Below are 15,455 nucleotides of genomic sequence, written 5' to 3' on the forward strand. Positions count from 1 at the left end.
GTTGGAATGGTGAAGATGCAGAGACAAACATCTAAGAGAGGAGTATGGGAGGCAAGCTAAAAAACGAATAAGAATTGAAGTATTAAAATAGGCCATGATGGATAGAAAGGAAATTTTCTAATATGATGGCCTGATTAAAAACTAGAATAGAGGTAGAAATAACAATTCCCACTTTTATATAAAGCAGTAGTTAGATGGAAAGATAGGAGCTTGAAAGATGATATTATGTATGTTTAAATAATATGATGATTGGTACTAGAATGGTGTATTGAAACATTGAACAACCAAATAATGAAGGACTATGTCTTAATATAAATGTGTATTAACACTAGGATTAGTAATAGTGCCCTGACTAGAAGCTAGAATAGAGGTAGAAATAAGAAACAGGAGGAATATTAGCATATATAATTTTTATATAATAGAATACAAGCAATAACTAGATGGAAAGACTAGAGGCTGAAAGATGGTATTACTATGTATGCTTAAATAATATCATTGGCATTAAAATGGAACATTGAAATATTGAATGACTACTTTAAAACAAACATGTATATTAATACTCGGATTACATAAATTTGATTAATGTAACAAATATTATTAATATTATTATCGCTACTTGTATCAAAATGAATTATACCCAGAGGCCACGCTGTTCATGTATGGATATTGATGTATATTTAAAAATAAAAATCCAATAAAACTTAAAAAAAAAAAGGAGTGCTACAGCCCTTTGAAAGACTTTTTTCAATTTTTGATTTTTCAGAGTCAGTTAAATATCTTTTTTGGCCCATTTTGCCTGAGGAAAAGAAGCTGCCTAATGATTATGCATATAGGGTGATATAGGGTGTTGATCTTCTTAGGCCACACCCTCTCTCATTACACAAACACACATCACCTGCTATGCTTATATCCACTAAGGCATTCAGGTGTATACAGCTTGGAGGTGGAAAATATGCATTAAAATGATGATATGGTCAACATACTCACGTGCCTAATAATTTAAAACAGTCTGTGAGTTTTTATTACAGTTTATGAAGAATGGAATATTCTTAAACGGTTCATATTATTCTTACAGGGAAAAATGGTATTTCCGCAGATGCTGCATTAAGGTTTATTAAGATAGTCTTCAGTTATGAGGAATGGGATTCGTTTGAACATGCAGTTGTACTGTTTTTTTCATTTCTTCAGGTAATGAATTTTATTAGTTTTATTCAGTTTTATAATACAATCATAGATCATGTAGTTTCATTATTTAAAAATAATAATAAGCCCTATATTAATTCTTATTTCTCTATATATTAGAATCAAAGCAGTCCAGTGTGGAAGAAAGCAGAAGCAGAAATCAAGCTACTACTACTAATGCAGAATTTATTGACCATAAGAAAAGCAAGGCATGGTTTGTCTATTCAAGGAGATAATATCCGAGAAACAGGTGCTTTTCGTAGTCCAGGGAAAAAATATATAGGATTTCTAGGTGGGTTACAGATTAATTTACTGAATTTCATTAATTTAATTAAAATATGGTCTTTCTGATAAATAAAATAACCCATTATTTGGGATTTCTAAATTCTTAACATTAAATTAATATGTTGCAGTAATGTCCTGGTTCCAGTACTAGCATATTGGTATTGCATTTTGTTGTAAATCATGTTAACAGTCTATAAATGCTGCAGTAATGTCTACTTTAAACCTTGAACGTGTGAATTGGCACAATAGGATCAGGCTATTACTTTAGTTTTGATCAGATAATTATATTACATTCTATTAAAAAGAAACAAATCACAGGTTCATATTTTCACACAGAAGATGAAATAAAAAAGATTGGTAGAAAAATAATATTTTTGTTGCTGATGTGTTATACTTTGTATTTGCTGTTATTAAACAAAAATGAATTCTTATTTAAGTTGGCATTTTCTTAGATACAAATTTATTCCCATTTTGTTAGTTTTATTCAAAAAGAAATATATAAAATTGAAACTATACTTCATTTTCATAATTTTCATTTTCAAGCTAACCCTAATAAACGGAGAATTTGAATTTAACTAATATCTTAATGTAATATTGATTTATTTTCTTTCTGTTTAAAATAAATTGCAACTCCAGAAGGACCAGTACAACCATCAAAAATTACTGATGATCTTTTTCTGCTGGCAAAGACTCTTTATTCTTCTGTCTGTAAATCTGAAGAGGTATAGTAAAATCATTGGTATAAAGTATATGAAATGGAAGTGTTAAATTAATGGGGTGTAAATATGGTTTATCTCTATGCTTCTGTTGATGCCTGATTTCATTATCCCCTAGCATTTTTGTATTCAGTTTGATCTAAAAAGTTAACAATTTCTTTGTTGAAACTTTGGGTGAGTTTTTCATGTGCAGTGACATTAAGATTTTGGTCCGCGTCACAGGCATGTTGTTGCGAGGAAGATAGGAGAAGGAAGGAATATTGGGTAACTTCTTTGGGTCACCTTGTTAAAAAAGATTGGACTAAGACATTTTTCTAATCTGTGGTTTATTTAACTGTGATTAACTTCAAACCATAATTTATAAATGAAAATGGTTACACTAAGCAAAATCTAAATGAAGTGCAATTTGAATTAGTGCAAATTGAGCCAAGTGGTACTGGAAGGTATTAATGATTGCACTGGTTAGTCTGTGGACAAGAGACAAGAATACCGGAATGTTCTGATTTTTTTCAATATTTTTTCATTTTGCACTGAGTTTACCACTGAATAACTTTGAAATAAATTGTATGAACTGATTAGCTTCAAATAGCAGTGTATGTTAAGTGCATCTGAAATTAGAAAGTAAAATAATTCTGTTTAAAGTTGAAAAACACTATATGTTTTACAGATACTACGAAATCATAATATGAATCAACATAACATAAAGTACTTTTATTGAAGTATAATTTTGATTTCTGAAGTTTTTGCACATTTTAAATATGTACTTTGTGAGGGATGCAAATATGCAGGTCTTTCAATTACTGAAGGAATAACAAGGATCATGCATTTGGAGAAAAATAACTTATTGAATAGAAAAGTATTTGATAACTATTGTTTTTTGACAACTATTTGTTAAGGAGCATTTGAAAAATATTTATCTTTCAGATTCACCAGCCGGCCAGAGAAATGATAATTGATGCAACCATGTTTTTGTGGCAAAAATGCAAAATAGGAATTCAAAAGATCCAGATGAGTGGGAGTAACTTCTTAAAGTTCATTCATAAATACCAAACACCCAAGGTAAACTTTTATCATACACTTATAAATTTACAGATCAATATGAACCTACATACATATAATCAGGTAATTTATTGATTTTGAAGTGGGTATTTGCTTGTTAAACTCTGCCTAGTATAACTAGGATAATTTCTGTAAGAAAAATTAAGTTCAATTTGCTTATGATTTGCCATATAGGGCAAGGAGGCCATATGTAATCAGCTAAAAGCTGAGCATGTAGAAGACAACAGACATAGAAATGCTCCAGTTCAGCTTGATTTAAAGAAGGAGCCCCTTAGGAAGTAATAGTTGGAAGAACTAGAAGAAAGTAGCGTAACAAAGTTTGTAGAGAAGAAATTGACAAGGAGATTTGGGAAATGTTTATGCTTTAAAATTAAACAAGATAAATTGCAAGCAATAGGTAAGAGAAAAAAGAAAGAAATATAAATCTAATTCACATCAACACCATTCACCAAACAGTCTTCATATACAGTATTTCTATTTTTGTAAAGAATTTTTGCTTCCATCACATCCATATACCACTTCACACATTACCTTTTTCTTTTTAAACTTGTCATATGAAGATCTTAGAAAGTTCATCCAACCATAACTTTCTCAATTTTCCTTTTTCAGTCTATTTACTCTTCTTTTATATACTTCTTTTACATTTTAGTCCTGATTCATATGACCAGACCATCTCAATATGTTTCTTTTATACCGGTGACTTATTTTTCAATTCAGTTTTGTTCAATATTGAACCATTCACTAAATGGAATGGAACCATTCAAAAATGGAAATCTTTCATCAAGCTTTCATTCTTCATATTCTTCTTCATTTAAAAGTTTCATTGATCTTATACAATAAAAAATTGAGGGGATCCTTGGTTTTTAAAATTGTATCAGCTCAATGAAACGTATACATTTCGTTCCTTTACCATTAGTAGTTACAAATAGACATAATCAAACTGCATTCAAACCAATTGGTACCTATCACTGATTATTCATTTTTGGTTCTCCAAAGGGCCCAATAATTATCTTACCTTATCTTCACCTGTCAATTTATATGATCTTACAGATTAAGTTTTGATCTGGTTTGATTAATTGAGAAGGTTTATATAGTTCTTTTTAAAACTACTTCATGTTTTGATCATCCACTAGAGCATAGTATGCAGATGACACCAACCTATGAATTCCTATTTTCATACATAGCCACATCACTCTAAATGATAATGGTTCATAGTTTCTTAGATGCATTTTAAATTTTTCATTCATAACTAAATATATAGCTCCAGTTCTTCTCATGTATTTATCAGTTCCACTCCATAAAAAAAAATACTTCAGTTTACATTTATTACATCATTTCCCTTCCTTTTTTTATCAAAAACATATAACATATTTGTATTTCTTTTTAACATTTCATTCATTGATTCACGTTCTTTACCACAGTCTCATACTTCAACAATCTTCTATGTATCATGGGCAAGCAAAGGTTTCATATAAGTTTTAGGAAGGAAAAGAAAAAAATAGATTACCATATCACATTTGGAACTCCTTAGTAATGATATGATAGACAGTTATGGCATGGTTTGGCCAGTAAGTCACAAGTATGACCAAACTGAGTTTACGCCAGTGATGCTGACATTATTCTATGAAAGCTAAATTCAGAGAAACCATTTTGAAATCATCATATAATTATTTACCTCTTACCAATCAAAAAGAACATGCATTGTACTCAGAGGTGGGTTTCAGCAGGTTCTGACCAGTTCTAGAGAACCGGTAGCAGAAATTTTGAGTAGTTCGGAGAACTGGTAAATACCACCTCTGACTGACCCCGTCCCCATCTATTCTCTGTCTCCCGAGGCCCAACTGATCGGGAGGAAATGGGAATGTTGCAGTAACCTTCCCCTGCCACGCCCACCAAGCCACACCCACCAAGCCATGTCACGCCCACCAAGCCACACCCACAGAACCGATAATAAAAATTTTTGAAACCCACCACTGAGATGGACACTTAAAATACCATTTCTTGATGGTTCATTAAACAGTTGCTATGAAAGCAATGAATATGTGAACTGAAATTTAATGAGTAAGGTTCCTAGCCTTTGCCTAGCTTTAGAAAATTTGAAAAAGTGCCTTGGGTAAGTGGGAACTAGTATTTTGTGATTGCATTGATTGCCTGGCCAAAAGCTATGAGTAAGCAAAATTATCTGGTATATGTATTGTTCATGTCTGTATACAGGCATTTCTTGACCACCATTGAACCCACAAAATTTCCATTGCTAAGCAAGACATAGTTAAGTGAGTTTTATGACTTTTCTTGCCACAATTATTAAGTGAATCACTGCAGTTAAATTAGCTACACAATTATTAAGAGAATTGGCTTCCCCATTGTGATCTTTCAGAAGGTCATAAGAGTTGATCATATGATCCTGGAACATTGCAACCATCATAAATACATGCCAGCTTCCAAGCATCCACATTTTGATCATGTTACTATAGGATGCTGCAACAGTTGTAAGTGCGAAAAATGGTCATAAGTCAGTTTTTTCAGTTCCTTTGTAATTTTGAATGGTCACTCAATGAATTGTAAGGTGAAGACTAACTATTTATTTCCTATTTGTAAATTCTATAATAAATTTCTAACAATCTTGGCTTTAATTTTGTTTGTTTGCCTAGTGGCTTCACATTATTCATGTAATTAATGAAGTAATTCACACCATTAATCTTGGAATCACTAATCCTGTATTAATAGCTGAAGTATCATTAAGGCTAACATCAGTGATGGAAAATATTGCAGACTTCAAATCTGGAGACATACCAGGTACATGGTTTTTACAATTCAGTTGACAACACATAATAACGCTATGTAGTGTTATAAAATATTAAACTCACTCTATTTTATTTAACATCTATATGAAGAAGCTAGGAGATGCCATCTGCCAGTATAGGATGAAATGTCATAAGTATGCTAATAATAATACCTTGCAATCTGTTTGTGTCAGTCTTATGTGGTAGACCAGACAGAAAATATAACTAGATGAGCTAATTCTACTTTATTGTAAAAGTACATTAACGAAATCTTGCACGTTTGAAAGTACCTCTCTCCCCTATCTCCTTTATAGCCCAAGAAACTACAGAGGGCCTCTTCTGAGCCCCTTGCCCTGCTCATATTCCTCATCTGCCTTTTGTCTGACTGTTCCCTTAGCTGCATCGCCTTGTCCTCTCTCCCAAAGTTATTCCCACATATCATTACATCACCCTCCCCATCAGAGTCTGCCTCCCCTTCTAAATTCACAGGGAAAACTGTGGGTTATGAGAAATGTCTGTTGCTTCCCTTTTCTGACGTTATTTTCCCCAAATCACACAAAGTGTTCTGCAACCCAGCTGCACCTCTAGAGGCAATTGCCAGTCCCCTGATTAGGAAATTATTTTTCCTCTTTATGTCCTGTATGTCTGATGTGGAAGGAGCTGGGTCACTTTCCCTTGATATGATGCAGTTGAAAGTGCTATCTGGCAAAGGTTGTCAGAAATAAAATTTCTGGAAAGTGATTCCTTTCAAGGCAATTGTCTAAAGTAAAGACATTTTAAAGTTTAAATATGTAGGCATTAGGCTATGTAATATCTCCATGATGGCGCAGTGGTTAGAGTGCAGCACTGCAGGCTACTTCTGCCGACTGCCCGCTGCCTGTAATTTGTCAGTTCAAATCCCACCAGGCTCAAGCTTGACTCAGCCTTCCATCCTTCCGAGGTCAGTAAAATGAGGATCCAAATTGTTGGGGGCAATATGCCGACTCTATAAACTGCTTAGAGAGGGCTGTAAAGCACTGTAAAGTGATATATAACTGTAAGTGCTATTGCTATCTCAATTACTGAGTTACTCAGTATTCAATTAAAAACTGAGAGCTAGTTACAGGTATTTTATGAGAGACTACAGGCCAATTAGAGCCTACATTTCATTTACGGTTAAAAATCTTTGTTTTACTTTTCCCTTTCCTGCAGTTTTAGCAGAAGATGATTCTCTGTTTTCAGAATACTACATCAGTAACATTTCTTCATTAATACAGGTATTTTCCCCTTAACAACTACCATAGATATTAGTAGATTGGTTATAATTTTGAAAAACCACTGATTCAGTACTAAGTGAAAATTGTAGTTTAAAAAAGTTTATTCCCAAAAAAGAGAAGATAGCTAAATACTGGAAAGGCTTACTGTGTTTCAGTCCAGAAATAAGAATTCATCATGTGAAATGTTAGTTTCAAAGAAAAGAGTTACAGTCTTCTTTTTCTAACTCAAGTAAAATCCAAAATAGAGAGGAATTCCCAGACCAACTGAAAGGAACTAAAATTCCTTTAAGAATTTCACATGCTAAATCAGTAATAGCCCACTATTTCAGTGATCGGGGAAGAAAGACGATAGAAGTATTTTATTCTTTTCATTCTGTGGCATGGCTTAAGAAGAATAGCTTTTGGAACAGCTAAAATTTAAATTGAATTATCTTCTATTAAACAAGAACAAAATAACCTTTATCTGATTTGAGTCAATCTAGTTCAATCTTAAATGGTGCCAGGTACACCCCCTCTTGTGGTTTTAATCATTACCTAGATGCACCTGCATGTCACTGTCTTGGAGACTTTCACCAGCCAGGATGGACAAGAATCTAATAAGCAGATAGTTGCACTGACAGCTCCAAAGACCCCGTCCACTTCCTCAGTTTCAACAGGGTGAAATGATTCACTGATAATTGGGCATATACATTCCCTTAGGTCTTGGCTGGGGCCAGAACCTTCATTTGGCTAGACATATTTTTGAGAGGGGAACTCTACCATCTGGTGTCAGTCAGGTCTGTGACTTGTTCTCTCCAGAGAGGTCACAAATAAAGAGGGGTGGAGTCTTTTTGTTAACCAACCTGGCATTCATCAGCAGTAGCTGAAGGCCCAGGCCTTCAAAGGTCCATTGTCCAAGGTTTGTATGTGAGCTCAAAGGGCTGGAACATGCCTCCAAGGCATGATGATACGGGAGCCTTTTGGCTCCCGTATCATCATGCCCGTCACCACTTGAATTTGTTACCCTGTTTCAAGCCCTTAGAGGATCCCCTGTCTCCTACCCTGACCTCCCTCCTCCTTGGCTAGTGGCCTTGTCCCTCACCCAGCCATCCCCATATGTCAGTCTATCAATGCAAAGTGTGAGGGGGAAACTCCGGGGGGGGGCACTTAAGTAATAACTCTCAAGGCCAGTCACAGTCCTCACACTCTATAGATCCTCATTCCTATAATGTGCCCTTCTTAGTAACTGGTCTCTGCCACTGACTGGTTAGGGGAGGACCCCATGCATTCACTCCCCCTACTCTGTCTCATTCTTTTTAAAATCTTATGTGTCCTTGTCCCGAAAGAAATTATGTCATTAAGTCTTTAAGCATATAGGTTTACCTTGAGGTTGTTAACGCTGCTTCACTGTAATTTTTAACGAACTCAGCTGTATTTAATATAGTGGTGCTGCTCAGTAATTCTGTCACTTAAGGCTTAGAGTTTCACAATTTCCCAAAATTAACAACTAGAAATAATAGATGTCATTTTATTTCTCTTGGTTTTCTCTGTAGTCCTTAAAATAAAATCTTAGAAACAAAAATTAATTGCCTTTTTCTCACTTTTGTCTTCATTAATCAAATGTCTGGATATATTTCAGCAACCTCCCCAAGAACAATTATTTTTGGCTTATGAGTATATTGACAGAGCAATTATAGCAATTAATCGAGCTCATGTACTAACAGTTTTACCTGATGGAACATCAGTGCTTGATAATTATTGTAAAAAGGTAAGCTATTCAAAGTAACAGATCTCTGCAGATTAGCTAAAAATTTAACTATCTCTGGAGCAATTGTCCACAGATTACTTATAGTTTTGGGCAGCATGGTCAGAAGGACACTTTTTTTTTAACCTTATCAGAAAGTACACATGAGAAAACCATGATCAATTGATGAAACACAAATTTATATTTGGAGAAAAAGGGTAAGCACTTGAAGAAACTAATTAAACGTGGTTAGCTCTGTTTGCTTTCTTTTTGAAATGTACTACAAGTGGAATAAGCAGTGGATTCAATTAAATAGCAACATTTATTTATTTATTTATTTATTTATTTATTTATTTATTTATTTATTTATTTATTTATTTATTTAAATTTTTATACCGCCCTTCTCCCGAGGGACTCAGGGCGGTGCACAGCCACAGTAAAATACATATATCCATAAAGTTTAAAAACAGTTTAAAACATATTAAATAATTTGGCCCTTATATTAAAAAACTAAAACACCCATTAAAATTCGTTATTTAAGCCAGCCTAGTCTGTTGAACATATCCTACAAGCTAATTTCCCCTAGCCAGTAAAGAAGCTGAAAACAAGTTGGATATTTCAGCAAGACAACAATCTAAAACATAGTTAATCATGGTCATACTAAAAAAAAGAAAAGAAAAGTACTGAAAAGAAACATACAGCACTACTGCAAAAATTAAGAATAAACCTGAAATTGAAATCTCAGGGTTTTTTTTACTTGAACCCTTCTAATTATTCTTGGAACAGTATATTAAAAGAAACATAGGGTATTTAATTATGATTACTAACTTATTTCTGAGTTAGAAAAGATTTTTCAAACCTTTATGATTTGTTTTTATCCATACTTGTGGTTTGTGTTATACTAATTATTACTCTTGATTTTTAATTGTTTTAATAAAATATTCCAAAAGAAAGCTGAATAGCCATTTTGAAAAAATATGCTTCCTAAAATGTATAAAAAGAATTGGCAAATTTTCTTTCAATCAGATTACAGAAAAGCAGGTTATGAATAAAACTTTATCATCTGATAATGAGAGATCACCAATAGGAAACAATTTTATTATGGATCTACATATTGAACTTATTCAGGCTCAGCACCGAATAGCAGTTAAACTACTTAATGCAACTCAAGGTAGGTAAAGTAAGGTGATATAAACACTTTTTGGTAATTTCATATTTCATACTGGAGGACCATTCCAATTTTATGTTTCACAAAGATGAAAATATAACTTTTAAAATGTGTAGTATTTATTTATTATGTCTATTACTTATTTATTATGGAACCAGATTATTTTTTATCATGGTACTATTCTCAGCGAATAGTATTTATGAATTTCCAGGATAAAGTTATAAAAAATGATATTTTTCTACCCAGCTAAATTTTTGCTTTGCTTATGCCCCATATTACAGACTTGCAAATGTGGCCACTGTTGCTTAATGTTTACAAGTCTGAAATTAATTATATTGCCTTTTTTCTTTTATAAAGATACTTCTATGCTTTTTATATACAAATCTAGCTGAATAATGGAGATATGTCACATTTTTTTCTGACTGTATGTAATCAAAATGCCCATCTTGTTCAACTGCAGCCTTTTGTATCCAAAAATTATGTGGTCAGTGAACAGAGCTGGGTTAGAGAATAACATCAGAGTTGAGGAAGTGGCTGGCTATTTCTAGGTTGGAAAGTAGTTGATGTGAAGAACAAGATGAGTCTTTGATGGAAGGGATGTCTGCCTAGCAAAGGGGAGGAAAAGAATGGTCAGCAAGGTACACTGGAAGGTGCGAGTATGTACTCCAGTGAAACAGCAGACTTTCCTTTATTTGTGTCCAAAAACCTGCCATTAGGAGGGGCCCTACGATTATTTGGGATATATTGGACAACCAATCTATCAGAGTAGTAGTGTGACTGTTTTAAGAAAACTAAGACAGAGAAGCAGATAAAGTAGTTGGGATAGATAAATAGATAAAGCTGGACCTGATACTGCCAAGCATGGGTCCAGATTATTAATTATTTTTGGATTCAACTCCTCTTCCTCCTTTCTTGAATAAGAATAAAATACAGTTGTAAATACAAACCAGAGTAAATATTGAAAAAGAAGTATAAAATAACATTTGAAAAAAGAAAAAAGAGTCTTGATGGATAGCCAAACTATATTACCTACCATTTAAGGTACCATTACTGTATATACTTATGTCATGTACTTGTTAATATCTTTTACTGTGCTTTGCAGTATATAAGTTAGCTCTAGAACAATCATCAAATCCTGTTTTTAAAAAAGGGACAAGGTTTCACTATTTTCAGTTAATTTCAGGTTGTTGAAGTTTTGTGATAATCACATTACATCGATAGTAAAGAAAGTCTATTTTGCAGTTCTTTTGAGTGTATATAAAAGAAACTGCATTTGAAATCTGTGGCTTCTACTTGAAAGAAAAATCAGAAGGAAAATATTCCAAAACCTAGGGTGGTATTAGAAAGTCAAAGGCAACACTTAATAAAAATATACAGATAACTCTCAGTTAACAACAGCAATTGAAACCAGAATTTCCAATATGTCATAAACCTTAAACATGGCTCTTCCAGCACTTCCTGTTTGTTGTCTTTAAGCAAATCACAGTAAGTTGTTAAATAAGGACTTCATGTGGTTGCCATTTATGACTTTCTGGCTTCCTCATTGACTTTGCCTATAGCAAGCTGACAAAGAAGGTTGCAAATGGTGATCATGTGACAGCAGGATGTTACACTGGTGTAATAGTGAACTGGGCCCTGAGTGCTCAGGTTGCAGTCACATGACTGCAGACAGACTGTGATGGCTGGGACTTCAAGAACCAGTCATAAGTACCATTTGTTCAGTACAATCAAAAGTTCAAGTGGTTGCTGAACCAGTGGTCATTAAGCAAGGATCACTTGTACAATTGTTACTTCTTCTGTGTTTCTGTATAATTGTAGACCATATAATATGTACACATACACACACTTATGCTTTTTTTAGATACTCAAAGTGGTGACAAAAGTCCAAAGGCCAAGGGTCTTGCAAGGAATGTAAGCCAGTTAAAATGTCTAACAGGTACGTACTTGTAAAAATAGCTAACAGAATTAAACTTTATATGAAAAAATTGCATTAACTTTCAAAAATTTGTTTTTACAGAATTGGAGATAATGGAGAAAATAAAAAAGAATAAATTATCCAAAGCTCTCTACTTGATGCAGAAAGCTACGCTGATGCTTCCAATAGGATTAGATTGTTATTCTGCAAATCAGCTTCTGGAGGTATATTTTTCATTCATATTCAATTCATTTTTCAGTTTATTGGAACAGTATTTATGTATTGTAGATTCCATACAAACTCAACATTCCTGAAAATTGTCATAGCAATTCTTTCAATAACAGATATTACTTAAGAATTTTCTGTATCAAAAAGCAATATAGAAGTACTTTTAAAATAAAATAAAAATAACCTACAAATCTAGGCAAAGGCACTTAATAATGAAATCCTTTTTATTACTGTAAATGAAAGCTGAATTATTACATTACTGTAAAGCAGGAATAGTGATTTATAGGCTAATTTACATAGCATGCTGTGATGAGTAGAGGATAGAATTAGGGGCATTTAAGGGACGAAATTGTGCCTTAAGCCTTGTAGGTCTGCAGGTTACCATTCAGAAATTCTGAAGCCCCTTGCAAGTTAGGCACAGGGGGACATGTGCCCTGTTTTCTAATACTTCTAAAAATACAGGCAGAAATTCAGTGATATAAATTAAGCAACATAAATAAGTAGGGTATTAAAAGAAAAGGAACCAAACAGTATCTGGAAAGAAAGAACAACATTTTAGTTCTGGAAAACTGAATGAACTACTGCATTTGTTAATAAATTATAAATTTACAAAAAATAAAATCAAAAGCACAGCAATGAACTAGAAGATATTGTGTCTTGCAGGAATGTAAATAACTGATCACTTGAAAAATCATGTAATAATTCTAATACTGTCTACTAAACTGTCCTTGGTTTTAACTGTGTGATTCTTTTATACTTTGCATATGAAAGAAATTAAAATGAAATAAATACTTTCTTGGGATTTGTGCTTAAATTCTAGGAAGCATTTATTCTGATTCAGAAAACTGAAATTGAACAAAATACATTAAATGCCACTTTATTAAACCATACAATTAGCACGAAAAGCAAAGTTCCACCACCTCCAATACTTCTTTTTAGGACAAATTGTTCCATGGCATTTAAGCCAGCACCATTTGCTTCAGATGTGAAGGTAATTTATCTTTTTTCTTGGGTGGGGAGGAGGAACACCCTTGTGATTTAATGTATAGTATATCATCAACTTGTTCTACCCTAGAGAGGGACATACCTTAATTATATAGAGAAATATTTTGAATGCTGTATACACAATATTTGTTAGAATTTTAATATACACTACAAAATCTTCATCCGATATTGAAACATTTTACATTTACAATTTACTGATGTTTTTTGTTCTCATTAAGTATTAAAAGAGCAACATTATTGCTCACATTCTGTATGTTGGTATTTCTGCACATTTTTTTAAATAAAAAACCCAAAATGTAAACCAAGTACCACTAGATGGTAGAATATAATCATTTTTCAATGTTCTTTCAACAGGATTTTAAAAATTACATACATACATGTTGTGAAAATGCAGCAATTTTTGGAAAATGAAATATATTTTAACTGGAGTTGTAAAGTATTAAAATATAAAAATAACATTTTGGTGGTTCAATTTGTCTTGAAAAAATTATTATAATTAAAAGGAGTGTGTGGTTTTGGACAATTACCGGTATCATTTCAAACAGCATAGGTTTACATTTAAGCTTAAGTACCTGAACTTTGAAAGAGTGAGAAGTACAGCTCAGCACCTGGCAAGGAGAGGCTAAGGGAGCTGCTCTCCAAGTTTTGCACTGCACCATTAGTCTAAGTCCTGCCAGTTTGTTGCCTGAGCAGAGAGTATGGAAGATCTGCAATGGTGGCAAAGGAAGAAGTTTCCAGACCTAGCTATTTTAATATCTCTGAGGGAGTGAAAGTAGGGATAGAGCCACCTCATAACCTGTTTTATAGTCACAGAGCCATTGTTCATTGCTCATTATTATTATTATTATTATTTAATTTGATTTATATGCCGCCCTTCTCCAGAGACTCAGGGCGGCTTACAATGTGCTAAGCAATAGCCTTCATCCTTTTGTATATTTATACAAAATCAGCTTATTGCCCCCACAACTGGGTCCTCAATTTACCTACCTTAGAAAGGATGGAAGGCTGAGTCAACCTTGAGCCTGGCGAGATTCGAACCTGCAGTAATTGCAGGCAGCTGGTCTTAATAACAGGGTGCTTTAGACCACTGTACTACCAAGGCTCCTAATTGTTAAACTACTTCCCAGATTCTATCAAGCTGTGTGTGAATAAGGTAAGAGCCACATAAAATGAGCTGGAGGATCACATATGACCCATGAGCTAGAGTCTGAAACCATTAATTAGACAGTTTTTAAACACATGCAGAATTTTATCTGTAGAACTAAGAACAATTATGTATTTGTTTTTGTGTTTTAAGGTTTTTTGGTACAGCATTTTTGGGTGTGTAGCAGAAGGAAGCAATCCAAAAGCTCGGTTAAATAATTACAGTCTCAAGAACACAGCAGAAGCGGTAATGTCTTTAATAACGATGAAGGTGGTAGTTTGAGTTTTCTTCAAAGCTATTGCTAGGCATGAGCAGTGGTTTGAGAACCTTAAAAAAAAAAATCATGTGATGTAAAAATGGACTTTTATATAAACAAGGCCACCTTAAATTCATTTTCTTCTCACTTAGTGACAGAAGTTCCAGTCTCAATTTTGGTTGTAAATTGAGGACTAATTGAGTAGCATCAGCTTAATTATATAATAATAGAGAATAAAAAAATTAAAATGGGGAAAAAAGTATGTCCATCTAGAGTATGGATGTTTACATTGGTTTTAGTTTTAAAACATTTGAGAGTGCAGTTGTTTTGAGGCTTTTGTCAGAGGAATAGCATAAAGCATAATAAATATAAAATTTTGGTATTAACATTATTTTGATATTGTCATGATTTTATTTTTATTTTAACAAATACATTTTTTATTATCAGATACCAGCTGATGAAACTTGTGTCTTAGAAGTACAAGGTTTAGAAGCCAATCAAAATTATGTATTTGCAGTTGCAGCCTATGACTCAAATGGAAAAATTATTGGTGATAGCATTGGAGAAACAACTAAACCAATTCTTGCCTATCCTCCCCTATCTGTTGCTATTGTCCGAACATACCTGATTCAGGTAGCATATACTTTTGCTTTGATAACTCCAATTCTTCTGTAATCCGACTCTCAATTTCAGGATACATATCCTCTAAAAACAAGATTTTCCCCCCCTAAAAAG

General features: G+C 33.4%; 1 protein-coding gene across 1 annotated transcript in view; it reads left to right on the forward strand.

The window, feature by feature from the left end:
* Positions 1–15,455, forward strand: part of CFAP54 (cilia and flagella associated protein 54) — a 135,277-nt gene that overhangs the window by 18,658 nt on the left and 101,164 nt on the right. Inside the window, exons 11-23 of the mRNA XM_070947348.1 lie at positions 1,076–1,188; positions 1,303–1,474; positions 2,104–2,189; positions 3,108–3,242; positions 5,894–6,038; positions 7,217–7,281; positions 8,900–9,028; positions 10,031–10,175; positions 12,034–12,108; positions 12,190–12,311; positions 13,136–13,306; positions 14,618–14,710; positions 15,168–15,353. Of these exons, the coding sequence (XP_070803449.1) occupies positions 1,076–1,188; positions 1,303–1,474; positions 2,104–2,189; positions 3,108–3,242; positions 5,894–6,038; positions 7,217–7,281; positions 8,900–9,028; positions 10,031–10,175; positions 12,034–12,108; positions 12,190–12,311; positions 13,136–13,306; positions 14,618–14,710; positions 15,168–15,353 (1,637 nt within the window). The remainder of the gene's footprint in view (positions 1–1,075; positions 1,189–1,302; positions 1,475–2,103; positions 2,190–3,107; positions 3,243–5,893; positions 6,039–7,216; positions 7,282–8,899; positions 9,029–10,030; positions 10,176–12,033; positions 12,109–12,189; positions 12,312–13,135; positions 13,307–14,617; positions 14,711–15,167; positions 15,354–15,455) is intronic.

This window comes from Pituophis catenifer, unplaced genomic scaffold (assembly GCF_029215685.1).
Source record: "Pituophis catenifer annectens isolate HBS135680 unplaced genomic scaffold, rPitCat1.0.hap2 SCAF_7, whole genome shotgun sequence".
Lineage (NCBI taxonomy): Eukaryota > Metazoa > Chordata > Lepidosauria > Squamata > Colubridae > Pituophis > Pituophis catenifer.